This window comes from Talpa occidentalis, unplaced genomic scaffold (assembly GCF_014898055.3).
Source record: "Talpa occidentalis isolate TD23 unplaced genomic scaffold, MPIMG_talOcc4v2.1 talOcc4.17, whole genome shotgun sequence".
Taxonomy (NCBI): Eukaryota; Metazoa; Chordata; class Mammalia; order Eulipotyphla; family Talpidae; genus Talpa; species Talpa occidentalis.
In genome coordinates, this window is record NW_023601754.1 from 12,461,458 (window position 1) to 12,476,327 (window position 14,870).

Here is a 14,870-nt window from a genome sequence, read left to right on the forward strand (position 1 = left end):
GTCACACAAGGACCCCATGCAGCCCTCAGCAGCACAACTTAAACTCATGGAAGCAAGTACAGGCCAACCCGGCACAGGGCTTCTCCCCTTCTGTCTGCATCATGTTAGGTCGCCGTGGCTGGTGCTCCACCTGCTACAGGGAGAGTGTATCGAGAAAGATCCTGACCCAGAGCTGTGTGCACCGCCATTAGAACAAGTGTCTGCTGAAGGGGTTGGGGGAGCAAACACCTTTGTCTGGCCTGTCAGCCTCCATCTTCTTACAAAAGCATCTGAAGACATAAAGAACCACAACAGGGTTATTTATGTCGCTTCACCCACAGGCACCGGCCTCTGAGCTGGGGACCACATAGCAGGAAGTAGAACTCATCCCCTTGCGACCAGCCAGTGGCACCCTGTAGGTGTCCAAGCAGGAGAAACTGACTGTGGACCAAGTCCTGTTATCATATTCAGAGAAAATAGCTTGGGGCGAGAGCTCAGAGCAGGTCAGCAGGGAGGCACGGTCATGCCTAAGGGGAGGCTGATAAGAGACAAGATCCAAGAGGATGTTTTGCTCAATTATGTTCCTAAAAGCAAGATTCCCCAGTGGTCTGGAGGGGCAGGGCCTTCAGCCTTATCCCCAGGCAGGTGCCTGAGTAAACAGGCCCCTGCACGACCTCCCATGTTCTGTTTCCCTCCTGGAGGTTTGCCCCATTCTAGAGACTCCGCAGCTCCTCTGCCATGACCAGAAGTGGGTCCTGTCTAGCCTGTGTGTTTGTGGGGACCTCCCTCTTCTCCCGCTGGGCTCCTGTGTCAGTTTATTTGCAGCCTGTGCACCTGGAGGGCCGGGGAGGACGCACCTCCCCCCAACACCACCACAGACAATCTGGACAGCGCAGCACAGCTGCACTGTGGGGCAGCAGGGAAGGATCCAGAGCTCTGTGGGAAGGGCTCAGGCCTGCAAGGCACCGAGTCCTGGCAAAGGGGTTGATCCCTTCACAGGCAGTGCCCTCAGGATGCCCCATCCAAGTGACACCCCCTGCCCCTGCTTTCTGTCCCTCAAATATTGCCACTGGCTGGCGCTGTACCTGCCCAACACAAACCCACCTGGCACCGGGCCTATGCGCCCACACGTGTCCTCTGCCCGCACAGGTGGGTGCCAGGATGCTCATTAGTCTCCCTGAGAGACCCCTCAGCCCAGGCTGTACAGGGGTCCAGGATCCCAGGTGCTTGCAGGGGCCCGTGGGGCCTGAGGTGCCAGCTAAGCCCTGAGCACCCAGAGAGTCCCTAACAGAGAAGTAGCCCTTCCCGGGGATGCCTGCAGTTCCCTCAGGCCTACACTTCATCTGAGTCAGGAGCCCAATTGCATTAAGACAAGGGAGTGCCAGTCTCAGGGAAGTGGCACCTTTCGAAGACTGCGCCACCAGGCAAGCCCCACTACTCACTGGGGTGGGGACCATCTCAAACGACATGGTCCCCCTAGGAGTTCACTGCTGGATATGCCCCGGCCTCCTCCCTGGAGATGACACCCAGGACAGACACATCCATACAACACTGACCTCCCTGCACCCCAGAGGGAGAAGCAGACACCAAGGAACCACATGTTAGAATACAAGGGTCTCTCCATCGCTCATCTACCTCCAGGCCTGGGGTCTTCAGTTGGGGCGATGCTTACGGCCTGGATGAGGCTACTGCTGTGTATTATTATGGGATGGGCTGCTCTCACCCTACTGAGATGTGCCTTGATAGACCCGACCTGCTCCCCAGGCTGTGAAGGCCCCACATGACCAGGTCCCTGTGTCACAGGGGACGGCAGGGTAAGCCCCTGATTGGGCATTTTGTCAGCCGAGGGCCTGATTTCAGCTGACTGTCCAGGCATGTGCTGCACAGACAGCTGTGGGGAATAGTCACCCCCCAGGCAAGGAGTCAATGAGACCCAGCCCCTACTTGTCAAGTTCCCTCTATTTTCCAGAACAGGGACTTTGGAAAGTTTCCTTCTGTCCACGTCTTTTTCCTTTGGGCAATGCTATTCTATTCCTAGCTTATGTTTTAAATTCAACAAGGAAGAATCCCATGACTTTACCACCTCACCCTCAACATTAAGAAGGCAGAATTTTAGGGGTTCCCGTGGAACACCCCACCCCACATCACTTGTGCCCACAGGCCTGCCCTGTCTCCTCTGGTCCTATGAGGAAAAACATTGCTGTATTTCTAGTCTCCTGAATGTTGTTGATGGTGGTGACTTACAATCTTCACAAAACCTTTCACAAAACCTTCAAGGTCCTTTCCAACTATACTGGCTCTTAAGAGGCTTTCCTGGGGGCTCAAGGTGGATCCTGGTGAGTAGCCCAAGACAGGCACAGATAAGAAAATAGAAAAACATGATATATTTGTAAATTAAGCTCAAAATAAACTATGGATAAAGAGGAAATCACTTGGGAAAGTATGAAGATGTTGAAGTTAAGGACCTAAAAACACCTCCCGTCAACATGTGCGGGAAGCTGCTAACTCAGCAAGGACATCGATAAACAGAAACGCTTTCATGGGCAAGGGAAGGATCAGTGGCCTAAGGTTCTGGATTAATAAGTGAGAAACAGAGCAAGAAATACTGCGAGGATCGATGGACCTATCAATGAAGGGAGCAGAAATTTCCTCAGAAGACAAACCAGCCTTGAGTGGCTGGGAAGCCCGAAGGTTTGGGGATGGAGAAAGGATGTAACCTGCTGTCCTGAACCTAAAGCCTAACCACTGCCACTGCCCTGTCTTCCAGCATGTTCCAAGGCAGTGAGCCTTGTCCTGCCTGCCAGCAGTTTCCAGAGGGCTCAGAGGCTCCCCTGGGCTGCCCCTGACCTGAAAGAGGCTTTTGGGTTAACACCATCCCCTGGTGGCCACAGGTGAAACGACACATCTCTCTTTGGCCCCCTCAGGGCCGATCCACCCAGGGAGGCTGGGCCTCCTCCTCCTGAGAGGCCACTGTGTTCTCACTCCAGCTCATGGACTCTTAACCTGAGCTGCTTCAAAATTGCCCAGAAGCTGCTTTCAAACAGCGCTGGGCCTCACTTTCCTAGTGTCTGAGTCAGGTGTGGGGTGAGGAGGATAATTTACCTTGCTAAGAAGTGGCTGTTTCTTCAGGGGTTGAGGATCCCAGCTTGAGAACCCCTGCCCGGGGTAAGTGCTCTGCTTTGTGGGTGCTGAGGGACCAGCTCCTGCCCCAGAAGCCAATGATCAATTTGCAGAGGGCCCTGTCAGCAGGTGCCTCCCATCGAGGGGAATGAGTTTCTGAGGGAGAACACGAGGGGCCCGTGTAGCAATAAAGCAGGCACATGAACTCACCTGGAGGCCAAGGAGGCCCAACTCTAATTTGGGGTGCCCAGAATGCCTGGTTTTTTATTGAGGTGACAAGACTTCTGGTTTATAGCCTGGATTTCCTGGCATGGCACAGATTGGGGTCTCTGTGAGGCACCTGTATTGCGCCCAAGATTGTTAGGCCCCAGGAATGAAGTCTCACTCTTGAGGCTCTGCCCCTCCTGCTGGTACCTGTGTCTACCTGGTGCCCTCTCCATGGCCCAGCACACTGTCCCCCACAGCTGTTCCCACCCCCAGTGTCCAGGAAAGGAGCCTCTTGCTCCTGCTCAGCATCCCTCCTGCCCTGGGGGACGAGGCATCTTCAGGGTGCCTAGTCCAGCCTCTGCGGGGCTCCTGCCCTCACACAGGGCCTGATCACCTGAGAACACCTGAGCTCCTCACCCCTCCTGTGATTCCCGCTCAGGCTCTGCCTTCCTCCCTGTCAGGGGGAGACCAGTTCTCCCTGCTTCTAGAAGCCACACAGGCTCTGCTCCGGAGTCCTCCATGCTCCCACATTCATTGTCCTGTTCTGTCCCCATCAGCCCGCGGCCTACAGGCCCAGACACTTACCTGGTCCTGCCCTCTGCTGGCTGGTCAGCCAGGCCCCTTGGGAGGTACACGGGTCCCCTATTTGAGGTCTGCTTTCATAAGTTTTACATGACTGTGGTGTGAAAATATTAAGGACAGTAGATGTTTGAGAGGAGGGGATCACATTTGCATACTAGAGAGGACAGTGGCTTGGGAATAAAGAAATTCGGGCAATGGACGGGGGTGGAGAAATATTGGGGCTTTGCAGTAGGAAGGGGTGGTGTAGGGTAAGATGAAAAAGAGGGGTGGTGTAGGATTGATGATGGATCCCTGCAGTCCTGAATGCACGCCTGATGGCCGGCACCTGGAGTGGTGCGTGGGCATCGTAGGTGGATACACCTCAGATGAGAGACTGGGCTTATAAGGGCGGTGTCACAGGGACGCCAGCAGAACAAAGAGAGATGGGAAGAGAACAAGAGAGAAGAAAGGCCATGAGAGAAGGCCAGAGAGCCCAGAGAGAGTGAAGACTTGCTGGGGGCTGGGAGACCTGCCAGCCTGGTAAATCCCAATAAAAGCCTGAAAAGCTACTGAGAACTCCAGGGCTCTCTCTCTCCTTTACTCCGTCTGCTCGGGTCATAGAGATCCCGCTCTGGCCTTCCTGTTGCTACAGGTGGTTAGATTCCAGTGAGGCGGCATGAAGCTACAGCCCTAAAAGATAGACAGTGTTGTTAACCATGTTACCCAATGCAAATAATTTAATGTAAAAAAATGAAAGTGTAAGTAATAAAGGGATGGAAAACTTCCATTTCCACGGACAGGAAGACCTAATATGGCTGAGCTCACTACCACCCAGCGTGATCTCCCTTTGGAAGCGATTCCTGTCAGAGTTGGCTACGACACCAAAGCACAAGTGACTAAAAATAACACGGACACAGCAACATTTAAACCTTCTAGGCATGAACTGATATTATCAAGGAAGTGCTAAGACAGACAACAAAAGAAATATTTGCAAATCAGAGATGTGACAAGGGTTAAGAATCTAAAACTAAACAGCAAACACGGCAAGATCCTGACAAGCATTTGAGAATAGATCTTCAATATTTTCTCAAAGTAGTGCTATGAGTGGTCAACATGACAATACCCCGTGGCCTTTCCTGAGACACGCACAGAGGAGGAGCGTCAGGCTCCCACGGGCCACAGAGACACAGACACGAGGACGGGTCTGACCTCAGACACCCAAGGGCCTGAGCCAGCGAGACGCAGGAGGGAGCACAGACATGTCAGGGCGCTGTGTGGAGGAGAAAAAACTATTTTAAAATGAGGAGAGGAAAATAATTTTACTTGCTTTCATGAATAATATGGACATCGATAATGTTGGAATTAACTTGCAACTGTTTTGTATAATAAAGGAGAAAGCAAATAAATTATTATCGGATATTCTAGGACAATCATTCCCTCAAGTCTAAAGATGAGGATGCTTGGTGTAGGATGGAAAACCTGGCAAACTCCCTATTTACAGTTAACACCCACAGGCTTGAATTAGAAGTAGAAATATCACTATGAACTCTTGAGATTTGTGATCTTAAATTTATCTTTATTTTTTTTTTTTTTAAAGATTTATTTATTTTATTTATTTATTTATACAAGCACTGGGTACAGTCAGAAGTGCGGGAGGGTGAGAGAATTCACCAGAGCCAGAGCGGGGAGCAGAGCAGGCAGAAGGACCGAAGTACACTGCTGAGGGGAGCAGCGGGCGGCAGGAGAGGTCTGCGCGCCATGTGGGACCCTCCTCCGGTGTCCAGGGAGCAGCCGGGGATCGAACTGGCACTGCAGAGGCTGTGGGCAGCTTCGCAACCCAGCGCTCAACTGCTGCGCCACCAGGGGAGGCCCTTAAATTTATCTTTAAATAGTTCTAGGCTGTGTCCACTGGAAAGGTCTAGAAACAACCAATATACCATTTATGAGTGTCCCCGACACCCAAAGTAGTCTTGAAATTCCATTTCTACTGAAACAAACCAGGGGATTTTGGAGAAATAGCTGATTCTGTGGATGACATTTTGTCAATCTACATAGAAAGGAAATGCTGAAGCCACGTGGCCATGTCAAACGTCCCAAAGCCAAATAGACAGTGTCTACCTGTCACCCGGCGGAGTTCAGCTTCACGAAGGATCATGCTATAAGGATGAGTCCTTTGTTTTGATCAGGAGTTTAAAATTTTTTTAAAACAAGAAAAAACTACAAAATTAATTCAGTGCCTTGAAGGATGACAGGGAACAAGTTCATTTTCTTCAATTAATAAAGGAAACGTGTAAAGGAAACAGGCTGAGCCTCTCCCCTGCACGTTCTATACCCAGGGACCACTGGGCTGTTGACTGTGGAGTCATCTCCATGAAAGGATTCCAGGCAACACACAGAAAAACATTAAAGTTAAGTTCCCACCATTGCTCAGAGAACAGATGCCCAGGCCTCAGGCATCAACATTGTTACCTTTGTCAGGGAGAATTGTGAGTCCTGACACCTCCCGTGCAGGGGCCCAGTGCTACCTGCAGCCTAAAGGGACTGAGCCAGAGTCAATGGAGCCTCCAGATTCAACAGCCAAATCCCAGAGAAAACAGCCCAGAGCAGAGTGATGGGCACTTGGTATGTGGGGCTAGAAAGTTCAGAGTGTGCAGACCTGGGTGGGAGGCGGGAAGGGTGGGGACTGCATGGATGGTCTGGGGTGGGGTGTGCAGGGGGCTCAAGGCAGAGAAAGGTGCTGGAGCATGTGGGGAGGGACAAGCCTGCCTGGGTGGCCCTCTTGGTCCCAGGGCCCACCCTGCTGGGCGGAGGACTGCATGGCCTGGCCTGGAGCACTCCTGCCCCCCACAAAGCTCCTTGGGACAACCCAGCTGCCAAAGGCGCAGAAACCAGGCTGAGAAATGAGCTGCAGCAGGTGGTCCTGGACTCTACTCCCGGGGCCTCCTGAGCAGGGAGGACCAGACCCAAAGGCCTCAGCTCCCTGAGAAACAGGGGCTGCTGGGGCTCTGCAGCCTGGAAAGGGAGGGTCATGCCACCCCTTGATGGTGACAGGGACACTGCAGCCACCTCCCTCAGGTCACAGACACACAAGCAGTCAGGGCTTCTGTACAGAGGCTTTATTGGGGACACTAGAGGTTGGGATGGGAGGAAACAGGACTTAGTTTTTAGCCAGGATCTCCTGAATCCAGGGCATGTGCTTGGTGACGCGGCTGTAACTGCCAGGCATGTAGGTGGAGCAGGTGCTGCTGCCAAAGGACACGACTCCCACCAGGTTCCAGGCTCCATTCTTCTGGCAGACCAGGGGCCCGCCAGAGTCGCCCTGTGGGAGGAGAAGCACCTGTCTGTAAGTCTGAAAGGGGTGCCGGGATCCTTGTGCACTCCCGCCTGGCTCAGACAGGTATTACCAAGAAGTAAAATGTGTATACAACAATACCTAGAAACTTCTAACTAAAGGAACAACCGAATTTTGCAGCTGCTCCAGGACCTGGGGATGTGGAATGTAAATGGGCTGAAAAATCTAGCTCCTGGGGAGGGTGTGAGAATAACTCCCCATGGACAGCACCCCATGCACGGCCAGAGCCAGTCATATACTGGGCATGTGTAAGTGCTAGTCCTGGCTCCCCGGGTTCTAGGCAAGTGTGAGGGGAAGGGGCTCAGGGCAAGGAGGGGCCTCCACCCTGACCGCTGACCGAAGCATCAATGAGGGGCTGCAGGAGAGAAGCCGTACCTTGCAGGAGGAGATGCCACTGGCCCCGGCACAGACCATGAGGTTGGTGACCATGCTGCCCCAGTAGTACCTGCACTGGGCAGTGGACAGGAGGGGCAGGGTGGCCTGCTGCAGCTTGTTAGGGCCCTGGTACACTGGAGGGACATAAGAGTCAGAAGGGAGTCAGGACCTTCATCCTTCTAGCCCATCCTTGGGGGGACAGGACTGACAGTGGTCTCTGTCTTCCTACACAAGCACCTGAGTCCTGCACCCCCTTATAGCTTAGAAGCCTCAGTGGACACAGTGATTCCAGCCCAGGCCAGGCTGACTTTGCTGCATGCACAGTTGGTGACACAAGTCCTGCCTGCCCAGTCTGGGCCCTGCCAGACCACAAGTGGGGGGCTCAGGGGCAACTTTTTCCCCCAGGGAAGGGGCTGACATCCCTCTGACTGCAGACTCCTTGTGACAGGGAGCTCCTTCCTGCTGCCCCTTCCTGGCGGCTGCTGTCCAGTGGAAGGTCCAGCTGGGTAGCCCTGGCCTGGGCAGGAGAACTGAGTAGGAAGAGATTGTCAGGCAGAGCCAGCCCTGGGCGGGGACACTGGGCTGAACTCTAGGGCCTGAAGCTACCCTGGATGCCTGATCCCCAGGCAGGTCTGCACAATGGCCACACCCCTGTCCACTCAGGTCTGAGCAGTGAACAGGTGGGGGTGCCATGGATGGGATACATTTGAGTGAGTAGTGCAGGGCCTGTGTCTCAGAACCTGACCATTCAAGGACATCAATAGTCTTCTTTTCAATTCAGATGGCAGGTTTTTATATAAGAGGGCATAATAGAGAGATGGTCAGATTTATGACAGTTTGAATTTCCAAAAATTTAAAAAGCAGAGCCTTCTGCATCCTACCTACTCAGGCAGCCTGACCCCAGACCCATCTCCTGGGTGACAAGGCCAAGGTCACTCACTGTTGGGATAGGTAATGCCCCAGCCTGTGGTGACACACAGGGACCCCACAGGGAAGGTATCCTGAGCACTGGGCAGGCACACAGGGGACACGATCTCAGAGAAGCGGGCGGGCGTGGCCAGCTTCAGCAGGGCGATATCGTTGTTCATGCTGCGTCTGTTGAACCAGGGGTGACTGAAAACCTGTGGGTGAGGCCAGGAGGAGGAGGTGAGGCCTGGGATCCATCAGGGATCTGCAGGTTTTAGGAGACAATTGTCTTCCTGGTGAATAATCTGAGGACATAGACCAGGGGAGCCCAAGGGAGACTCTGAGGCCCATCTGAGGCCCATCTGCTGCCTCCTGTCTCTGCAGCCGAAGGGCCTTCTCCCCACTGCTCCTGCCCCCAGCAGCTATAGCCCCAACCCCTCAGCTTGGCGTACCTGAGCAATCCTCAGGACCTGGACATTCTCCATAGCTGAGCTCTTGTCAAACACTCCAGCCACTACCAGGTGGGATGTGCTAGAGGAAGCAGGTGTGATGAGGAAGGATGATGTGCCTTCTCCCCTCCCCCACTCTTGGACACTCCCTAGGACTCACCTGACACCACAGTGAGCAGCAGTGATCACCCAGTTCTCGTTGATCAGGGAGCCCCCACAGAAGTGGAGGCCCCTGTGGTCCTGGACGAAGAGGGGTGGTCAGCGCTCAAGGAAGCACCATATCAACCTTTCAGCTGCCCCCCAATTGGGCTGCACCACAGTGTGACCCTGCTTAGGTGCAGACTCTCCTCACCTGCAAAGACACCTGCCAGGGCCAGGAGCCAGGACGAGCATCCTTTCCATTTACGATCCTCTGTATGCCATACACAGCTGGACGAATGGCTGGGACCCCACAGCCTGGAGGAGGTATGGAGAGAGGGCTGAGGTCCCAGTCATTCTGCAGAAATCTGGTTTGTAGTTCAGACATCACAGCACCCACTTCCATACTCCCCTATTTCCAGAAACTTCCCAGATATCCCAATCTTGGGTTAGAGGATCCCACAAACATAGCCTGCTGTTCCCAAGTCACCCTGCAGGGATGCAGAGGGACAGGCAGCTCCATCGGGGTCACCCTACCCAGAGGAGCTGAAACAGGCTGAGGAATCAGGCTTCCCTGCCCCCCGCTTCCCTGATGGGAATCTCAGGCCCCTCTGACTCTCCCAGGCTCATTTCTCCACGATGTGGGGAGCAAACACTGCCCACCTCACAGCAGAGCTTGCCCAGGAGATACAGGCAAAGAGGTTAGATTTGCATGAGAGAAACCTCAATCCACAGGGCTTCACCCTCTGACCATCACCAGACTAGGTCACAGACCCCTTTACATTATCGGATTCTATATTCTGGAGATTCCAGAAACTCCTCATTGCATAAGTTTTTATTTTCTTAATGATTTAATGAAGTGAGATTTGATTCCCTATCATAAAAAGATGTATTGAAGAAAAAGAAAACAAGGCCCTTGGATTGTCTGATTGAGCACAGACAAGTTTCTTGAGGCCTCAGACCTTGGTCACCGCCTAGGTTCTTTCTGCGCCTGCTCGAGGTGTAAAGGCACAGAAACCCCTGGAAAGACCCTGTATCTCCCTGGAATTTCAGGTTATGTGTCTGGGCTTGAGGTCCAGGACACAGCTAAGGGGGCTTAGGGTGCCTTGTTGTCCAGGAAACTTAGACCCCAAACAGACATCACCAATCCCTTCGAAGTAAGTCAGGCTGGGAGACACTGGTGCTCTGAGATCCCTCCCCAGCCTCAGGCCTGCTGGCTCCAGCATCCGAAACTCACCAAAGGAGGCCCCGATGACGGCGAAGCAGGAGAAAACCCAGAGGTAGGCCATGGTGCTGTTGTCAGGGAGGTGTGGGGCTGCCTGCTCTGGACCCCTTTTAAGTTCCTTGGGAGCCCAGGCCCTCTGGGCCTTCCCTGGCCTGAGGGTCATCCTCTCTGTTGTAAACCAGGGGTCTGGGGTGATAAGGGGCCACCAAAACTGTCCTGCCCTGGCTCTTGGCCAGGGAAACCCCAGCCCCTAGGAAAACACAGTGCCAGCTGCCTGGCCCCCTGGTGTGCTGTTCAGCCTTGGCAACTCCTGGTTCGAGACTTGTACTGGGTGGGAGAGGTTGCACCTAGGAGGCAGCAGGTGCTCACTGAAGGTCTGTTTTCAAGGGAACCTCACCCAGGGATTCTGGGTCACCCAGAACTATGCATTCGGGACTCAGTTTCAACATAGACCCCAGAGCCAAGGACTTCAGGTTGTTGCTATTTTCTGCTCAGGAAAATTCCCTGAGGCAAGGGAAATGTATGATTCCATCTGGGATGGGCCTCAGAATCAGCACAGCTAATCAGCTTCAGAGCAAATGAGGTGGGGAAAGGATCACCTTGGGTGCAACTGGATTGCCTTTATCTGTGATAATTCACAATTTCTGGAATTAGACATTTCATAAGGTTTCTTATCAATGATGGTTTGATACTACACCACAAATGACCCATTGAGGACACAGAAAGGCCAAGAGAACAGGAAGGCCAGGAGCAGGGATGTTCCTGGAAGGCTCCTGAGGGCCCAGGGACCTCAGCTTCCCAGCACAACCATCCACAACACCGTATGTGATTTAGGAGGATACGGGGCCACGAAACCTGTGCAGGCCTGGCTCTTAGCAGGGTCACCCCAGGCCCGGGGAAAACAGGGCAGGACCCTCTCTCCCCAGGTCAGGCCCTTCTAGATCCCGGGCACCCACAAGCACAGAGCACCCCTGCCCTCAATCAGAGAGGGAGACAACATTAAGTAAGAACGTCACAATATGATCCCCCAAAGTTGCTGCACCTCCCCCTGCAGTGACCTTCAGGGCTAATGGCTGTTGCCATGGTCCCTGAGGTCCGGCGCGGGCAAGGAACCACGCGTGCAGGGGGAGAACAGCAAACTCCCTAAAGCTTAGATAGGCCGGATGCCTGTTAAGAGATAACGACCACCAGAAGCCACCACAAAGAAAGTAAAAAGGAATGCCGAACACACGGAACCTTATCTCACTTTCTCAAGGCCCACAAACTTTATTCTGCTTACAACTGTCTTTCCAAAATCTTTCCTTTTTCTGGTCATTGATTGCTAATTAAAAAACATACGTAATTTAATAACTGGACTAACTCAAATGAAACATTACTAAACTCTGTGTAATAATGGAATTGTTAGTTTTATGATTTCTCTGTTGTGTCCTTGGCTTTGTTAGCTTTGATTTTTTTTTTTTATAGAGGCATGTTTATTTATTTATTTATTTATTATTTATTTTGTTTTTGTTTTGTTTGTTTGTTTATACATGCACTGGGTACAGTCAGAAGCGCGGGAGGGTGAGAGAATTCACCAGAGCCAGAGCGGGGAGCAGAGCAGGCAGAAGGACCGAAGTACACTGCTGAGGGGAGCAGCGGGCGGCAGGAGAGGTCTGCGCGCCATGTGGGACCCTCCTCCGGGTGGCCGGGGAGCAGCCGGGGATCGAACCGGCGCCGCAGAGGCCGTGGGCAGCTTCGCAACCCTGCGCTCAACCGCTGCGCCACCGGGGAGGCCCTGTTAGCTTTGATCTCAATGAAAAAATATCACTTTGTGAAAAGTATATTCACCCATGCTAATTAATAAATAAGTTAGTGGTAGTGAGTAGTTATTAAAACAAAAAAAAAATTACATAGAACAAAAGAAAAAGTATTAGCCTGACTACTTAAGAAAATGACTAGGTCCAGATGGAACTTCGGACATAGATCACTGCCCCGTCAATGATAAGCTAAACCTATGAGCCAGCTGGCTTAATTCACTGATAACCGATCCTATGCCTTTAGAAAAACATATATATACTGACCACTGACTCAAATAAAGTTACACTCAGATTTTCACTCTCTTGAAGTGTTTCTGTGTGTCATTTATTCGCCGAATCCCTGACCACCCCGCGCAATCTCTCAACCCTGAGACGGCCTCATCGTCCACTGCTGTGCTGGTCCGCGGCACAGTGATATCAAGTGGGTAGTGATATCAAGTGGTGAGAGACCCCGTGCCCCGTGGGAGGACTGAATCTTCTCCCAAGGCCTCGGAGAAGCAGGTCAGAGTGAGCAGGTGGCTCCCGGACTCAGGACAGTGACCCCAGGAGGAGCTCCTGGGGTGGGACATGTGAAGTTTTGGGGAGACTGGCGCCCCTGGGCAGGCAGGAAGCGTGGGCCTGTCCCTTCTGCTCCCTCTGCATCTCCCTGTCCTGGTGTTGCTTCCAGCCTGTGTCATCCACAGAGCCCCCAGTGCAGCCCTCAGAGGAGGGTGGACCTCAGGGATATGGAGATGAACAGCCCCAGGGGAGATTCAGTGGGGGTGGGAGGGAGCTGCCAGCTGAGGGAGGGTGAAGTCACAGCAGAGAGGAAGGTGCCAGAGCAGAGGAGGGGCCTGTGAAAGATGATGATGTGTGACAATCAGTCAATTTTTCCTCAGCTGGAAGAGACTCAGATTAAATTGTGAACTCAAAAATTAAATTAAAAAAAAAAATCAAAACGAAATGAGGGGCCTCCCCAGTGGCAAAAAGGGGTTAAGCACTGCACTGTGAAGCAATCCGCAGCCTCTGCAGCACGAGTTCGATCCCCGGCCAGCGAGGGAGAAACCCACATGGCGCAGCAGACCTCTCCTGACTCGCCCACTGCTCCCCTCAGCAGTGTGTTTCAGTCAGTCTGCATGTTCTGTTCCCCACTCTGTCTCTGGTGAATCCTCTCACCCCCCGCATCTCTGGCCTGAACCCCAGCTCTTGTATGCATAAATAAATCTTTAAAAAAAAAAGCAAAACGAAGATGAAATCAAGAATATTACCCTTTAAAAGAGAAGTCACAAAAACTGATCAAAAACACAAGCCTTTCTTCTGGAACGAAAATGAAATAGAAAGGGTAAACATAGGTTAATCTTCTTTAGAGTATATAGGTATTCCTTAACGAATTTTTTCTCTCATTAAAATAATACTTAGTACACTTTTTTGCCTCGTTGCCTCCGAGAAAGCAAGATGGGTCACCAGCAGCTCTACTGGAGTCACCCGAGAAAATTCGGCCAGGGTTCTCGCTCTTGCCGAGTCTGCTCAAACCGACAGGGCCTGATCCGGATATATGGGCTCAACCTGTGCGGCCGGTGTTTCTGTCAGTACGCCAAGGACATAGGCTTCGTTAAGTTGGACTAAATGATCTTCCTTGAATTGGCTGTGGAGAAATCTACCGTAAAGCAGAAACTAGCTCTCTGTACATAAAATAAAATACTTCAATTATGAAAAAAAAAAATACTTCGTACAGATGTTTCATGATTCAGGAAAGCTGTAGTGAGCTATAAATTGCCCTCAATCAATACCTCCCTTACTTGAAATAACAACTCTTAGAGGTCAACGATAATAAACATTTTAGTACGTCACATTCTCGTGGAGAAGTGTGACTCTGAATTCCCGACTCACATGCAGTGTAGTAAGTTACCTCAAAAAAAAAAATTTTACGGAAAATAGATAAGTCAGGTTCTCTTACAATAAATATAAAGAAATCCTACTTTTCCCTTTATAAAACAACTTTTTAGGGTACCTATCTAGATGACTTCATACAGAAAGAATTAAAATGAGTAAGAAAAGCTACTTCGTTATTTCACATGTAGAGTTTACATACATATGTAAAATCAATATATTTAAACAAAGCACATAAAATTTTGTGGTTTTACTGTCCTCTGTCAAACTTGGTCTTATGCTGTGAGCCTCTTTCCAGGTCTGTGAAAGTCACGCCCTGCCCTGGCAGCCCAGAGGACCGTAAGTGAACAGCCCCCCGTGGAGCCTTCCTATGAGAGAGCCCCATGGATACGGGGAGCCTGCCTCAGGCTGGTCAGGGACAGCGCCCCAACTCCTGCTTGGGGAGCCAGAGGGCAGCACTGGTCAGTGAGGAGGGACAGTGTCCGTGGACAGGGGCATCTGACCTAAGTGACATGGACACACTGGCTGGAGCTGGAGGCCCCAGGGAGGACAGAGAATCAGCTGGAATGTGCTTTGGACACTTCTGGGGCTGCTCCCACAGAGCCACAGGCCCGGCCACGCTGCCCTCTGTCCTCTCTCTATCTGGCTGGAGCCCAGACGGGATCCTGGGGGCCTGGGCCTCTGGGGGCAGGAGGAGCAGCCAGTGTTTATGTGGCGATGGGGGTGACAGGTATTGGGCAGAGCCACGAGGGGCCCCGAGGCTGCTGCCCCACCCGGCCCCTACTTTGGATTCTGTCCGGGAAAGCATGAGCTGCCTCTCCTTGAGGCCTCAGGCAGGTGGAGCTGGGCCTCTTGGCCCAGGGCTGGAGCAGCCTGTCAGGACACCTGTTGTG

General features: G+C 52.2%; 2 protein-coding genes across 2 annotated transcripts; one reads left to right on the top strand and one right to left on the bottom strand.

The window, feature by feature from the left end:
* Positions 1–6,987: 6,987 nt before the first annotated feature.
* LOC119250309 (chymotrypsinogen 2-like) lies at positions 6,988–10,376 on the bottom strand. The gene is made up of 7 exons (XM_037518061.2): positions 10,325–10,376; positions 9,302–9,405; positions 9,110–9,189; positions 8,953–9,031; positions 8,535–8,715; positions 7,595–7,728; positions 6,988–7,186 (listed from the first exon to the last, which is right to left on the bottom strand). The coding sequence occupies exons 1-7, from the start codon at positions 10,374–10,376 to the stop codon at positions 7,025–7,027; spliced, it is 792 nt and encodes a 263-aa protein (XP_037373958.1). The 3' UTR covers positions 6,988–7,024.
* Positions 10,377–13,525: 3,149 nt separating this feature from the next.
* Positions 13,526–13,760, top strand: LOC119250367 (40S ribosomal protein S29-like). Its single transcript, XM_037518105.2, has one exon. The coding sequence runs from the start codon at positions 13,543–13,545 to the stop codon at positions 13,711–13,713; it is 171 nt and encodes a 56-aa protein (XP_037374002.1). The 5' UTR covers positions 13,526–13,542; the 3' UTR covers positions 13,714–13,760.
* Positions 13,761–14,870: the final 1,110 nt, after the last annotated feature.